This window comes from Gossypium raimondii, chromosome 6 (genome assembly GCF_025698545.1).
Source record: "Gossypium raimondii isolate GPD5lz chromosome 6, ASM2569854v1, whole genome shotgun sequence".
Classification (NCBI taxonomy): Eukaryota; Viridiplantae; Streptophyta; class Magnoliopsida; order Malvales; family Malvaceae; genus Gossypium; species Gossypium raimondii.
The window spans coordinates 51,716,883-51,733,135 of record NC_068570.1 but is presented as its reverse complement, the minus strand read 5'-3'; the positions used below and the strand labels follow the sequence as shown (position 1 = coordinate 51,733,135).

Below are 16,253 nucleotides of genomic sequence, written 5' to 3'. Positions count from 1 at the left end.
GTTAAATTGGCCGAATAATGTTGTTGTTAAATTATTATTTTTGAAATTATCAGTACATGACATTATTATTAATTAGTTTATAGTTGGGAGAAAAGGTTACATGAAATTGTGATTTCACGCCATATTTATCTAACATGACAAATTATATTTGTCTTCCTGATTTTAGTTTTTTTCTCTTGAAAATTCAATTAAAATGTTAAAAATCAAAAGAAAAAACTGATTTGTCATGCTACTATTAAAAGGAATAGGGATAATCTGAATCAAAATTTCATACAATCATTTCGTGTTATGTAAAAATATAAATTTAATTGAAATATGGATTATGTTTTTGAGTATAAATCATATTTATAAAATTATGGTGTTTCATTTTCATTTTTGAGAGAATTTAGTTTAATTATGCTTGGTACTTGTTCCTTTCGTACTTTTGAAATTTAGGCCTTTTACTATGAAGAATTGTGGTTGTTAATGACCCCAAAGAAGGATTAAATTACAAAATTCTAAAGAGTATAGGGACCGAAAGCAATTAAACCGGAGAATTTTGGACATCCTTAGTTCCAGAACTTCCAGGTTCCAGCCCAACATGCAATTTACATTTTTACTCTTGTGGAAGAAGAAAAGACTGCTTGCTTCCACATCTAAGAAACCTGCTTTCTCCCATTAGCCACTGACGTTTTCCAGTGCTTTCCAACCTTAGCTTTTAAACAAACACAGAAGGGAGGAATCTAGAGAGGCTAAGCGAGTGCGGTTCCATTTTTATCTCCAATGGCAGTTTTCGACCGGCTTGTAAGGACTACTGCTCGTTCATGGCGAAGGATCGTCTCTCCTAAAACCCTAGCCCTAGCCCTAACCCCTTTACCTTCTCCCTCGCGTCAGCTCCCTCCTCCTCCTCTCTACCTCCGTAAGTTTCTTCATCTATTTCTTCTATTTCTTTTCCTTAAATTTTTTTACACACTCAATGACGGGAAATTAAGGGATCAAATGTGTGAATCACTTAAAAATGGACTGAAATTTCTGTTTGCAATTTAGTCAAATGGAATTTGCTTTCGTAAAAATTTGATTGTCATTTGGTGATTAACAATGTTTTCTCCTTGGGATGCTTTCGCTTAAATTGGTTTACTTGGATAAAAAAAATTGTTTTTGTGCATTTATCTGATGCTTCTTTGTTGATTGATTGGCTGTTGGACTGATGGTTTATTGCTAGTGAAGGTTTAGCAAGTCTTGGTGTTTAGTCCGTGTTGCCTAGATTGCTTATATCGTGGTGGGTTGCATTTTCCATTTTAATCTTTTGGGAAGATATTCTTATTATCGTTATATGCAGGTTTCCCTGGAAGCTCAAATTTTACTATTGGGTCAGATGTCCAGCAGCTAAGATTGGTGGCTGCTGCTTCAGGGTCATACTCTATACTTCCGGCTGTGTTAGCTGGTTTGCTTGGAGCGGGAATGATAGAAACAACTTATGCTGATGCTGATGAGGTTTGTGCGATTTATACTTCTTGGTACAGTTGATGATGTTTCAAGCATTTTTATTTTCGCCCCTGTCTTTTGTTACCTACTGTATGTATCACCATTCCCGAAATAAGCACCCTAAATATGTGTTGCTCAATACTAATTGTTGGTAATGTAAAAAATATTTTCAGAATATTTTCAGTTACTAAAAATCTTCTGACTGTTGCAAAAAATATTTTCTATTGAAGAAAATCCTTTACTATTTTTGGAAATTGACATTGCTATTTTACCATTTTGCCTCTTCAGAAAACAGTATAAATAGCAAGCCATTCTTCTCTTTTTACACAATACAACAAAAGGCAAACAACTTTTCTCATTCTTCTGTTCAATGAAATTTTGGTGTTTTACTAAATTACATTAAAGGGATATTCTATCTAGGAGATTAGGTTTTAAATGGGACCACCCCTTCAATCTTTCTTAAGAATTGAACCTAGTGTGGTTTAACCGGTTTTCTTTCAATTTATTTCTTGGTCTTATTGTCCGGTTCCTTTTGAGAAGAACAATACCAATTGTGTTTCACTTTTTGCATTTGAGCATACGAATATTAAAGTACTGTGTTAACTGTGGGGGTGATGTCCACTACACGATTACATTGATCTCGGTGAATTTGCTTCTAAGGCAGTGGTTCTTCCACGACAAAGTGATTATTTCATTCATTTACGCTCTGTTTATTTGTCCTATCAGTGCTAACGATCTTGTTTTGCAGTAGTATATTTCTAACAATTTAGAAGAAAATTCATACTACTGTTTAAACATGAGAATCGGGTAAAAGAAAACGAATTATAGTGCACTTGTGGATCGTTGGAGCAAGTGAAGTCTCCTATTAAGGTAATCGAGTTTGAGGGCAGTTGAGTAGGGCAAGAGTGTGCCTAAGTTGTGTTGGAACGGTTGCAAGCTTCATCTGTGTTGGCCAGCGGGCCATTGTGATCAAGATGAGCTTGGAAGGCCTAGCGTGATTGATCGATCAGAGGACCACTCTAGATTATGGCATGGTAAGCCAATTTTGTATTTTTTGTTGTGCAGGTCAACAGACCTATTGAGTCGAGCAAGGCAGATGCAAGTCTTGACTTTGAGCCGAGCTTGGTACCGCAAGCTTGTAACCCAAGTGGGGGCATTAACGTGGTGGTACACAAGCTCATTTTGCCTAGTCATATTCCTTGTGGTTTAATTTTGGCTTGCCCATTGCAAGCTTAGAGTTGAGTTATGGGGCTTGGGCGTAAACTCTGGGTTTCGTGGCTCCTAGATTGGAGGATTATTGAGTCTGAGATCTTGAACTAGAGAACCAATGAGGGATGTCTTGCTCAGGCAACCTCTGAGATTGAGATCGAGATCGACCTAGTTTGGTGGTGCTGCATGTGTTGTAGTTGGCCAAGATGACCACACCTAGTGAGGTGACCTTAGGGGGGTCGAGAGGGCCTTAGTTGGGGATGACCAATGAGTCTGAATTTCCCATGTTGAGACCTTTAGTGTTGGTGCCGCAAGGGGCGGTTGACATAAACTACGTCCAAAGGGACGCATCCAGCGGGATGTTGTAAGAGTGCAGTTTGTGCTACATCCAGAGGGATACATTTTTTAGTATCAAAGATATGGTAATATTCAGTCGACAAAGGGTCATACCATTAAGGGTCCCTAAAGGTTGTAACTTGATGATTATGTGGCATTGAGTCCAAGTGTTCGGTGGAGGAATTTGTATAGACGAGACTACACCAACAATTGAGATGAGACCAAGTTAAGTCTATATCCGATGTGTATTGAATGGATCATAACCTTAGGCCTTGAAGGTCCAAGATGAACTTGAGATTGAAATATCAACTCGATGTAACAAGGTTATTAAAGTTGTGGCTCTATGTCGATGAGGGCATCAACATAGTAAGTGGGGGAGGGTGTTATGGTCCACAATTTACTATGTTACTTATCAATGTTGAGCTTTTTCCAAATGGTCTTAAGTGAAATTAAAAGTATAATAACTCGGAAGTTGGAATTTATTGGATATCCTGCAATTCTAGAGGGATGTTGTGATACAAATTAGGTAATTGATAAAGTTAGCCTTACAAGTGGATATGTCTTTACTTTGGCTGGAACAACTATTTCTTGCAAGTCTGCTAAAAAGACGTGTATTGCTTGCTTCAAGATGGAATCAGAATTTATAACTTTTGACTGACCCAGGCAAGAGGCCGAGTGACTTAAAAATTTACGTGCAAAGACTCCTTTATGGAAAAAACTGACATCTCCTGTATCTCTATTATGTGATTCACAAGCCGCAATTTGCGTTGCTAAGAGCCAAGCTTACAATGGTAAGAAAGACATATTTTGAATAAATATATGAATCTGTGAGACATTTAATAAAGAATGGAGTTCTTGCTTTGGAGCATGTGAGGTCTGAAAGAAACCTAATTGATCCACTAACCAAAGAGTTAAGTAGAAAAATGATTCTTGATTCGTCGAAGGGGATGGGTCTTAAGGTCAGTGGTTGAGGGATTCATAATGGATTCTCAACTTAGATTTTTAAGTTCAAAATGGTCAAACGAAACCATGGAAAGATACATAGTGTACATTTTACCTATCCTTATGACAAATGATGTACATGCATAAGATTGTGTTTTTACTCTTAATGAATTAATATCCCAAGGTTTGAGTGGTCCTATTGAGATGGACTTGATGAATTTACCAATATATGAGGTTGAGTTTCTTACTCTTAATGAGTTCATATTTCAGAGTTTGGGTGGTTCTATTGAGACGGACTTAATGAATTCACAGAATTTAAAACTGAGATGATGAGCTTAATAAATGCTTTTAATAGTTTCATAGTCCTGATTTGAGTAGTCTATATTGAGATAAACTTGATGAAATCCCCTACGTAAGTGTGAAAAACTAGCCACATTCTATGAAAGACATTGAACTGTCTTTCTAGAATACTTACCAGCATCTTGAGACGTATCTATCGCGGAACTTCAATTGGATCTAAGATTAGTCGTGGGTTATGAGTTACCCCTTATATTAACAAGTTCAAGATTTTTTCACTTGTTAAAGAGAGAATCACTCATTTCACTATATACTAGTTCAAATCCAAAAGATACTAGTGCTTAAGCGGCTAATTTTTTTGTTACTCTTCTCACGTTTTACCTTTTCTTATATTTATAAAATTTTCAATTTTTTTGCATTAGTGGAAGAATGTTGGTAATGCAAAAAATCTATTTAGAATATTTTTAGTTGCGGAAAATCCTCTAATTGTTGTAGACAATATTTTCAAAATATTTTTGATTGAGGAAAATTCTTTGTTATTTTTGAAAATTGACACTACTATTTTACCATTTTGCCCTTTTAGAAAACATTATAAATAGTAGGCCATTCTTCTCATTTTACACAACACGGTAAAAGACAAACAACTTTCCTCATTCTACTTTTCTCTGAAATTCTGGTGTTTTACTAAATTACATTAGAGGGATATTCTGTTTAGGAGATTAGGTTTTAAGCGGTAGCATATGTGACCCCTTCAGTCTTTTCTAGGAATTAAATCTGTGTGGTTTAGCTGGTTTTCTTCCAATTTAGTTTCTGATTCCTTTCGAGAAGAGCAATATCAATTGTCGAACACAATCTTTATTCGAGTGTACAAATATTGAAGTACTGTGTTAACCTTGGGAGCTACGTTCACTACACGATTACACCGATCAAAGTAAATTTGCTTCTAAAACAGTAGTTCTTCCATGGCACAATGATTATTCCATTTATTTACACTTTGTTTATTTGTCCTATTAGTGCTAACGATTTTGTTTTGCAATGGTATATTTCCAACACTAATGAAAGTGTTTCCCGAAATGTGTACCATATTCTTATGCTTGTTATGATGATTTGGAGATGCATTATTTGAATTGATTATGGAAACTAGCTTCTTGCAGGTCTCCTCCAAACCTCCTCTCCCATCAGAACCTCCTACAAGTCATGTCAACCTTGAGGAAACTGCCAAGAAAGAGAGGCAGCGAATTGAACAGATGCTTAAAGATAAGGGAATACGACATGGTTCTTATCCTCGGTTTACTGTTGCTGTCAAGGGCCAAAAGGTTGTTTCTGTTCATTTATTTTTTCCCCTTGGATGTCATAGCCTGTTTCGTGGGTTAGATAGGGTGGGTCATGGTGATGATCCTAATGAGCAATTTATTCTTTCTGATGATTTAGTGTTATATTATATTATATTTATTAAATAGTTTATTTTCTGAATGCATGTTTCACTGCTAATTGTCATCTATTGGTTATATGTGTACAACTGGATTCATGGTATTTCTGCTCGGCTCAAGTATTTTTAACAGGATACACTTGTTATAGGTTACAATCAAGTTCCAGATTCCTCCTTCATGTGAAGTTGCACAGTTGGTTGCAAACCTTGTTTCACATCTTGGGCTGAAGGTTGATGAGCGAGGTGGTGGTTCCGATGTGCTATTACGTGCATGGGACAGGTTGTCAATGATAAAGTTCTTTTCAAATCTAAAGCTGCATTTATGTTGGCATTAAATTATGCGAAGTTCCAACCTTTTTGTTGTTTCAGTTCAGTGGCCTGGCAGCTGACACTTAATCCACTGGAGAAACAGAAGGAAACTGGATTCAATGAGGGACATTCAGTATATAGGAGTGGAGATGAAGGGGATTTATGCATCCTCATTTTCCGTTCACTCATAAGCTCTGACAAAGCGGTTGGTCTTAATTTCTTACAGTTTCTAACAATATTGTAGTGTGAGTGAGATTGCATTATTTTTTATTTTATTTTTATGTTTCACGGAGTAACTGTTCAATCATACAATTTATCATAGGAAATTGAGTTTTTAAAGCAAGGAAGTTTGAATCAGAAGGAGCTTGAAGCCTTCGTATCTGCCTTAGAACTAGCAGGTGGAAGGTTTGCACAAAGTAGTTCTCTGGTAAACAAACCAAGGGAAGGTTCTGCACAGATACCTGCACAAAAATCAATCTCTAGCCTGGAGGCCATGGGGGTAAGAATTTATGGACTTGATGCACCACATCAGAATAAACCATACAATGAGATATCATGGGACAATATTGCTGGATACGATCAACAAAAACAGTATGTAAAAGACTGGACAAATATTATATCCTTTATTTTTCCATTTTTGGTCAAACATAGATTATGTGGAGATGGTGTTTCGCATATTTATTTCACACATACAACTTCTCATTTTGTTAGAGAAATAGAAGATACAATTTTGCTGGCTCTAAATAGTCCTGAAGTATATGATGATATAGCTCGTGGGACTCGCCAAAAATTTGAGTCAAATAGACCGAGAGCCGTGCTCTTTGAAGGACCTCCCGGTTTGCTTTTCAACCCAGAAAGAAATATTGATTCATTTTCCTGGAATGGTAATATTGAACTGATTCATTTATGTCAAAATTTTAAGTATTGCAGGTACAGGGAAGACATCTTGTGCTCGTGTTATTGCTAATCAGGCGGTGAGCAACAAGTTTCTTATCTAGAACGTTGATGGTTATAATACATTTAGTTAAACATTAAAATTGTTTTTGTTGCTTGGTATAGTTTGCTTTATTCTTTGTAGAATAAGTCGTACAAGTTTGATAGTTTCTGTAGGAGACTGTTTTATTTGAATGTGTAATGGAACTGAAGCATGTTCATGCTTTGCAGGGTGTCCCATTGCTCTATGTACCACTTGAGATTGTTGTGTCAAAGTACTATGGTGAAAGTGAAAGGTTACTGGGGCAAGTTTTCTCTCTTGCCAATCAGCTCCCCGATGGTGCTATCATATTTTTGGATGAGGTAAATGAAGCAAGTAATTATCAATAAACGAGGCTTCCCTTTTATTTATCAGCCACTGGTTTCCTTCCTCTTTTTTACCATCAGTCAATTTGCATTCATTTATATTAGATTGTTGACAGGACAGCCTACATTGCAGGTTGATTCTTTTGCCACTGCTCGTGGTGGTGAAATTCATGAAGCTACACGTCGAATTTTGTCAGTGCTATTGCGCCAGGTTAAATTAAATTTTCAAGTAGTTTTGGTTTCTAGGGAAAATTAAACGCTTAGCAAGCCTTTTTAAAACATGAACTTCTGATTATTTTAGGTTTTAAGAGTTATGTTTCTCATCAGTTCAGCATTCAATGCCCTTGCTACATTTCAATTGTAGCCTATTATTACCTCTGCTCTGTGCCAAACGGTTATGCTTAATGAATCCGAAAATGTCACAAAATCAAAGAATGATTCTTAAACATCATCAATGGTTATGAAGAAGTCCTAATCTTATAGGAGGAAGTTTTGCTGGTCTGCTGTGTATAAATTTTTACTAATTATCCTCTGTGGAAAACATTTCAAGAATTATATTTTGTCTACTATATTGTACGAGTAACATTGATCAAGTTTTCTGGATGCCTAAATAACGGTGCTGTTATGGTACCATTAATGAAATTGTATTATTATTTTTTCAGATTGATGGATTTGAACAGGACAAAAAAGTAGTTGTCATTGCTGCTACAAATAGAAAACAAGATCTTGATCCTGCATTGATTAGGTAAAGTAGATGCCGTTCCAGTCCCTTTTGGAGAGCCTAATTGTTTCTTAAACCAATGAATTGTTTCTGATTCAGTCTTTGTTTGCAGTCGTTTTGATTCAATGATTGTCTTTGGTCTACCCGATGAGCACAACCGTCGGCAAATAGCAGCTCAGTATGCAAAGCATCTTACAGAATCCGAGTTGGCTGAACTTGCTCGAATCACCGACAAGTAAGTTGAATTTGTTATCATAATTTACATTCAATGTCTCTAAATATGACCAAAGCTAAGTAGAAAAACCTCCTGTTTAATATCTGAAACTTTTCTACTAGGGATTAAACATTTTTTCAAATAGAACTTATCTACCATTCGCATGCATCATTTAACAAATAATTAACCAGCCTTGCCTATCGACATATCCAGAATGTCTGGTAGGGACATCCGGGATGCATGCCAACAAGCAGAGCGGTCATGGGCGTCAAAGGTATTAGCTATCTGACCTTAAGTCTCAATATGTTTTGATCTATAAATACCATGTTCTACTATTTGCATTCATTCATGGTTTTCACAGCTTATTCGAGGACAAGCAACAAATAACAAAGAACAACCATCTCTCCCACCTTTGGAGGAATACATCAGAAGTGCCACTAATCGAAGACAGGCCCTACTCAGTGTTGCAGAGCAGAGAAACCAAAACCCAAGCCCTCGTATGAAGAAACCTCCATTAGATTTGTTGTCTTTGCAATCTACAGCACTTTAGGTGATTACATTTGTAGAGAGACAAAGGACTTTTGCGGAGAGAGAGAGATTTTTCATTTAATATAATAATCAGTACATTACATAGATATAGTATATAAAATCCCAGCTTCATTTTCATCCTCAATTTTGATAAATAAACCAAAGATTATTCAATTAATTTTAGTGAAACTTCAGAAGATTAAGTTGCACTGCAACAAGCTCAGCAGCAAAGCTCCTTGTCTGGATTTGAAAGGAAGAAAAAAAGTTACTTTTATAACGATATTGATAATATCGTTATTGTCGTTAAAGTGATGATTCTGATTTTCCTTTTACTGATGAATTTGTATTATTGATAACAGTTAAGGGATTAAATCTGTAATTTTAGCATAGTAGAGGGACTAAAACCATAATTAGATAGAGAGAAAAATGGAGAGAAACGACACTTTTTTTTTACCTAACAGAGGAATCCCTTGGTTCGTCTTCTGCTCCACGCTTCCTTTTCCTGGTATCAGCATCTCCGGCGACAAACAAAGCGATCTGGGACTGAGTTCGCAACATCATCCGAGTCAATTCGGCCTCGGATTCCGCCCTCCGTTTCTCCGCCTCACATCGGCAAGCTTCCATTGCCTTGACCATCTCCATCCCGGCCAGCTCCATCCTAAGAATCGAATCAGAGAAGACACGAAGACCGGCGGAGAGATCAGTGAAGTGCGTGGAATCACAATCAGAGTCGCAGTCGTCGGAATCAAAAGTGGGTGGACTGTTGGAATCTTCTTCGTCGAGGTTTGGAGTGTCGGAGGGGTGTGGGTTAGAGAAAAACCCAGCATCGCAGGTATATTTTAGACAATTATCGTCTTTGGTGAGGGTCGGATTGGGTGGAGCAGTCGGGTCCGCCATTAACGCGACGAGTAGAGGCTTTGCTCTGACTGGGTACACAATATCAGTAAAGAGGATAAGAGTTAACCGGGTTGTTGGTAACTGGTCGGTAAAATGAGACAAAAGTGGATGCCATGTAATAGTTTGTTCCTTACTCAGGGTCCCACCTATTAAGCATCCAAGTTTCTTTTACATTACTATTATTTTATAATATTATCCACATGTGGGGTCTTTTACATTATTAATAATACGAAAATAAAAATAAAAAAATACCAAAATGTGGGCAAAATAACTCCTATAGGCGGTTTTTTAATTAATTAGGACTTTAGCCCAATTTTAAAATTAATTAGGAAAATAAGTCGATTTAAATGGAAAATGTGTCCAGCTGAGTGCGTTTTTTGTATAGGTGTTAGGAAAGCGTGCCTAGTTGGGTGCATTTTTTATTTCTCTCTCCAGGGTTAAGGTTTTTTTAATTATTTAAGGTTAAGATTTTTATTTTATTAGGATTAGGGTTTAGGGTATTTTAAAAGTATTTAAGGTATTCGACTGAAATGACGAAAATTTTTTAGGTAGTTTTGATGGGTCGGGATGTAATAATGCGCCTTAGTATACATATATTTCATATGTCATGACGGGATAGGACCATGACCTTAGAAACTCATTTTGGAGAAATTCGGTTTCTATATACATTTGGTTCACATACCTTTCTCTGAACTTCTCCAGAAAGGACTCCCAATCAATCATCTCCTCAAGAGTCACATTGGTCAATGTTTCCCACCACTAGTAGGCTTCTCCTTCCATCAATGATATGACACACAAGAGACTATCTTTTGACGTGCATTTTAATTCCTTTATCACTCTGCAAACTTGAGACAACCACTGTTCAACCATAGTGAGATCGTCACCTTTGTCACCCAGAAATTCCTTAGCACCCATCTTACGTATTCCTTTCACAAGGTCTCCTTTAGGTGGAGTTGCAATCGGTACTAGTGGTGTAGGTGGTGATGGGCGAACCATTTCTTGTTGTGGTTGCTGAGGCTATTGAGGTTGGGGTGCTTGAGTATTCTCCATAAATTTATCAAACATTTGTGCCATCGTCGTAAAGAAGACATTTTCGAAAGCATTTCTAGTTGCTTCCAAACCAGATGCACATGCTTCCTCTAGAATAGGGGGCACATGACTTTCAATTTGTGCCTTCACACATTGTTGTCACACTATAAGAAAATTCAAATTAGTTTAAATCATAGGGACTATGCCAGAGGCGTATCATGCATGCTAGGGTGTGACACAACTTTCAGTTTTTTTGAGAATTAGCTTAACCTTGGATTTGATACCAAACATGTAACACGCCAAACCCGACCCTATGATAGGATCCAAGCTTGATGTGTCACTACTCAAAACCAGACTAACTTATGGCAAAATAATTTGGTGGAAGCTTTATAAAATTATTACAAAAGTATATATATAAGCATATGATAGTTGTGGTTTTACTGAAGTTTGAAATAAATCATTAACATTTTGAAATAACGTTCAAGACATTTGGCGTATAAGTTCAAATATAATAACTTCATTAATCAGAATGTAATAATTCAAATCCAGACATTAATACTTAATAGAAATCTCGTAAAAACAAAGTTTTGTCAAAATAGAAGTTCTTTGTACAGTTCATTTCCAAAATACATTTATACGCCACCCCAAAGAGTCATGCATGATACAGAACAAAACAATTAGCTCACAATAGTAGCAACACTTTGGCATAGTCCTTTTAACAAAGTCTTCCTTCAGTCAGCAAGCTTGAGAAGGAAAGGGTAACGGAGTAAGTTCATATGAACTTAGGAAGACTTTGTTTATGTTACCAAGACACTGATGTCGAAACATCGAAGATAGAAGCAAAAACAAGTCCTAGAGTGAAATTTCCCTCGATGTCACGACATGCCCCTTGTTGTGTCATGACACACCTTTTGTGTTGCAACATCGCTTTTGCACGACCTAAAAAAAAGTCTTTACATGTGATAATTGTATTTTTGAGGGAAATTAAAAGTATTTGTCCTCGTCGAACTCTAAAGACTTCAAGGATAATTTAGGCTCTTTAATATTCCGAGTTTAGCCTATATAATGGCCATTGTAATAAGTTTAAACACACAATTTTAGGGAGACAAAAATTATTCTTAGGTTTTTATTTTGTTCTTGGTTTTCACTTAGGTTATTTTATGTTTTTGTAATTGGAAGATCCTATTCCGAAGTGAGACTTTCGCAAATGGAGATTGTTCTGGAGCCACGCTTTCATCAATAAATCCATGAACATCTATTTTCCTTATTCTATTCTTCATATCTCTTTCTTTAATAATCTTAATTGAATGTTTGTGTAAAGATTAGAATAAATTTGTGCTTTCTCTATATTTCGCATGTTTCAATTGTACTAATCTTATTAATGGATTGATTGATAGAGTTCATTTAGATTGGTTAGATCTGGTTGAGTGTTTTTAAACCTTAGGATTGACGACCCGAGAAAGTCGTTTAGGTAGGAATTAACCCAAAATCGGTATTGCTTACCAAGCATCACTTAGTAGATCAGTGATTAGGGAAGGAAGAACATAAACCCTAGGCTTGATGACCCTAGGAAGTCATATAGGTGGAAATTAACCCAAAATTGGTATTGCCTATTCGTGAAAACCTTACCCTACCCCGGTCTGTACTGCATCATCGAGAGGTGAGTAGTCTTGTCGTCTAGTTAGGTTAGTAGAAGACTGAAAAACCCTGCTAGGTTAATTAGTAACCAACCATTGAGAACCCTACATCAATAATTAATTAGGTAAAACAATTGAATTTAGGCTAAAGGAACTCGTGTAGTCAAAACAAGGAATAGGAAAAGTCGATACATAAACCTAAGAGTAGATTTAGGTTAAGTTAAATTTATTTAGTTTATTATTATCACCTTGCTTTTTGATTAACACTACTAATTCGTGACTTAAGTAGTAGTAATTATTTTTGGTAATTGGCTTAATAGCAATTTTTCCCAAACTGCAATCGCTTGGGTACGATCCTCGAAATACTTACCAAGTGTTTTGTTGTAAACAAACTATATTACAACCTGGTCCATATACTTACAAACACAGCCTCAGTATTCATATATTTAGTTGCAATATTCACACTCTAGACGTTAGTACGTCTGGAGGCGGTCAAAAACACAGGCAGACTCTATACGCCAACTTATCACTTGGGTGTATATTGTACTCCAGTTTAACACAACTCAGGCAACTCATCTTCATGCAAAACACGTACCCAGAATTCAAAATCAGAAGCATATCATATAGTCTCATTCACATACATTCTCTCTCTTAACTCCTCATATCATTTTCATTTAGAATAACATGTTTTATCGTGATTGACCAATCTAGTTTGCAATGTAGTTGCCCTACTGGAGGCTACACAAACTTATCTCATTATCTCTATCACCACATATCATATTATATCATATCAAAAATAAATGGTAATGGTTTAAGCATGAAGAATGAAGCTTATTTCATATCACAGACAGCTGATCTTAGACTGACAACTTTGGATAATCATAATCCACATATACAACTTTCATCCATTACAGAGGAGGATTACTTACCTTATATGAATTATGTAAACAAGAAATTTACAACAATTGGAAGTAAGAAAGAACTTACCAAAAATTCTAGCACAATCTACAAAGCAAGTCCTTTGCCTTTATCACTTAGACCTTTGTTAGCTTCTTGATTTTTCTTTGTAAGAACCTTACAATTTTTTTATGACACTACATTTGTGAGTCAAAATCGAAAGGAGGAGGAGTCCAACCAATTGAGTTTTACGTATCACGCCAATTGAGTAACCTCTTCCTTTTATAGTTTTAATTGCACATTAAGGACAATGCGTCGAAAAAAGTGTAGGGGTGACTTAGGAAAAAATTTTTAAAAAATTGTTTAAGTTATTTTATTTTCTTAGTTTTTAGTTTTTAATTGCATGTTTGTGCTTGAGTTTAAAAAAAATACAAGTAATTGGTTAGGAGTATATATTTAGGTTGTCTGTTGAAATTGTAAATTTAGCTTGAAATTAAATAATTTAAGTTGTTTATATTTAGTTTATTAGACGTAAATAAGTAAAAGAGATTAAATACACCAAATGATAAAAGTATATACGAATAGGTATTTATATTTTTAGAAGTATAAGATGTTCGAATTTAAAATAAAATACTCAATAAAGTCCATGGTTATTGAAATGGTGCAGTATGACAAACAGAACCCTTATAAAGTGTGCCCGAGAAAAATCTCAATCGTATCAACACAAATAAAAATCATAAGGGGTTATCGGAGAAATATTACTACATTAGAGTTCAAAGTATGGTAAAAAAAATAAATTGAGTAGGAAAAATATTCGAATTGACCATGCTCTGCAAAAATAAATACTATATTCGTATATACATTTTGATAGAGATAGATATTTAATTTTCCTTAACTTGTTTACTTTGTTATTTATTGAACTAATCTATTAGGTGTAAATAACTTTGAATTGTTTAACTTTCTAGCTAGAGTTATATATTTAGGCAAATCCCGCTAGTGTTGATACTTCGATCTAATTGCCTGTATAAAACTAGCTCAAGTACATTTTCTTTCTTTGCATGTTTATTTCTTATTTTCAGTTTTATTTTTATTTTATTTCAGGTAGTTTGCTTGAGGACAAGCAAAGACTTAAGTGTGGGAGTATTTGACCTGTTGCCAAATGTAGTAGTTAATTCGAGTCAATTCTGCACTTAAGGAGCTTATTTTCTATGTAATTTAGGATTTTATATTATATTTTCAGTATTTAGACCTTAGGATAAAATATTAATAAAAATAAGTGTTCTATTAACATATTTTGTAAGTGTTGTGACCCAATAGGACGACACAGGCCATAGGTTGTTCTAATATGTTCAATTGAGTGTGTATGATAAAGATATAAATGCTCAGTTGACGTGGAAGCAAGGGATTAATGATGCAAAAGCTTCTCGAGACGTCAAAGCACAAAACAAAAGGCTAAGGCTAGAATTGAGTGCCGTGTCATGCCACGCAAGGGGTGTGGCATGACACAGGTCGACTTCCTGCCCAAGTAATTTGGGGTTATTTCTTTTCGCGTAATCAACTTAATACGATGACCTAGGATGTGCTGAAAACCTAATTTAAGCCGCTAACACCTCTATAAATAAGACATTAAGGGTTTGATGTAACTAAGTCGTCTTAGATGCATTCAAAAACCTTAGTAGTTTAGGAGTACGATTAGATTATTTTCTTTTCAGCTTTTTATAACTTTTTGTTTTTCCTTTTAAAATCAATTTTGATTCAAGAGTTCATTTATATTATTAAATTATTTAGTTTATATTTTCTTTTGCATTTGATTTAATTCTTTATTCTAATCAATAGATTTACTACTCCGTTCCTTATTCGATATTTAATCCACTATTATTCAAATCTCTTTTCTCTCTTTAATCAATTGTGTTCTTCACATGACTTATTCAATCGAGATAGAGATTATGAATAAAATGAGTGGCTAAATCCCTTAGAAGAGATAAATGAGTGGATAGGGATGTAATTAATAGAATATTTAGGGTTTCCGAAGAGGGATTAGTTGGTATGAATTGCATGTACTTAAACCATTAAGATTGACAACCTTAGGAAGTTATCATAGGGTAGACGAGGTTGAGAGATAAGTCAAACTGAGTAAATTGTAATTTATCCTGGGTGAGAAAGTGAGGCCGAGAGGTAAGCGAGTATTAATCAATCGATTAATTAATTAAAGGCTGAGAGGTAATAATAGGTTAACCGGTAGCTAATCCACCCTAAAACCCTAACCCGAAGTTAATTGCAAACCCTAAAGCGAATTACTCTTCCTGATTGGTTTATTGATTTAATTTGTTTGTTTATTTTACCTTTTTATTTCCTTTTTTATTTGTTTTTATCTCGTCAACTTATTTTATAGTTTATTGTAATAAATGAATTAATTGCTACTATTTAGACTTATTATTGTAAAAAGTGTTTTCATAGTTTATTTCATCCTCCCTTGGGTACAATCCTTAGAAAACTTTCAAAGTATTTCTTTGTACTAAACTATATTACAATTTGACTCGTGCACTTACGAACACTGCCGTTTTAATTCTTATATGTTTTTTGTGTGATATTCAACTATAAATGATAACAAGTTTATAGGGGGTCACTTGCCTTGGACAAAATCTGAGAAATTTTGATGCTCAATCCACCTCGCCAAAAAATGGGAAAGCATTCCCCTAGACGTGTTGAGCTCTGGTCTTAAGGATAGTAGAAGAGGCCTATGGTCGGATTTAATTCTCGGGAGGTGAGTAACCATGCTATTAGGAAAGGTTTCCATCTAAACAGCGTTGCCAAGAGCTCGATTAAGCCTCTCAAAAATACCACCTCTTTACTAAGTAAAGGAAGGCCTCCTGAACCCCAAGTCTTGTAATTCAGTCGAATCAACAAAGTCACCAAATAGAGAGCATCTCCTCCCATTAGAATTGTCTACCTTTCTTGCTACTAGAGGAAAGGATTTCATTAAATTCCCCAATAGCCACCCAAGAAATTTATTCTAAAGGGATAAACAATTTCAAAGTCTCCCAA

At 35.4% G+C, this 16,253-nt stretch overlaps 2 protein-coding genes across 4 annotated transcripts; one reads left to right on the top strand and one right to left on the bottom strand.

Annotated features, from left to right (window-relative positions):
• Window positions 1-567: 567 nt before the first annotated feature.
• LOC105772753 (uncharacterized) lies at window positions 568-8,893 on the top strand. Of its 3 annotated transcripts, XM_012594184.2 has the most exons (14): window positions 568-898; window positions 1,319-1,473; window positions 5,403-5,564; window positions 5,827-5,957; window positions 6,047-6,191; window positions 6,309-6,577; window positions 6,698-6,822; window positions 6,917-6,960; window positions 7,151-7,282; window positions 7,419-7,496; window positions 7,948-8,030; window positions 8,119-8,241; window positions 8,434-8,494; window positions 8,582-8,893. In XM_012594184.2, the coding sequence occupies exons 1-14, from the start codon at window positions 763-765 to the stop codon at window positions 8,768-8,770; spliced, it is 1,833 nt and encodes a 610-aa protein (XP_012449638.1). In that variant the 5' UTR covers window positions 568-762; the 3' UTR covers window positions 8,771-8,893. The 3 variants fall into 3 exon arrangements, with proteins under 3 accessions (XP_012449638.1, XP_012449640.1, XP_052488459.1); XM_012594186.2 differs by lacking the exon at window positions 568-898 and having other exon boundaries at window positions 1,327-1,473; window positions 5,393-5,564; XM_052632499.1 differs by lacking the exons at window positions 568-898; window positions 1,319-1,473 and adding an exon at window positions 1,757-3,800.
• LOC128031914 (uncharacterized protein At4g22160) lies at window positions 8,527-9,748 on the bottom strand. The gene is made up of 2 exons (XM_052632500.1): window positions 9,203-9,748; window positions 8,527-8,988 (listed from the first exon to the last, which is right to left on the bottom strand). The coding sequence occupies exons 1-2, from the start codon at window positions 9,643-9,645 to the stop codon at window positions 8,940-8,942; spliced, it is 492 nt and encodes a 163-aa protein (XP_052488460.1). The 5' UTR covers window positions 9,646-9,748; the 3' UTR covers window positions 8,527-8,939.
• Window positions 9,749-16,253: the final 6,505 nt, after the last annotated feature.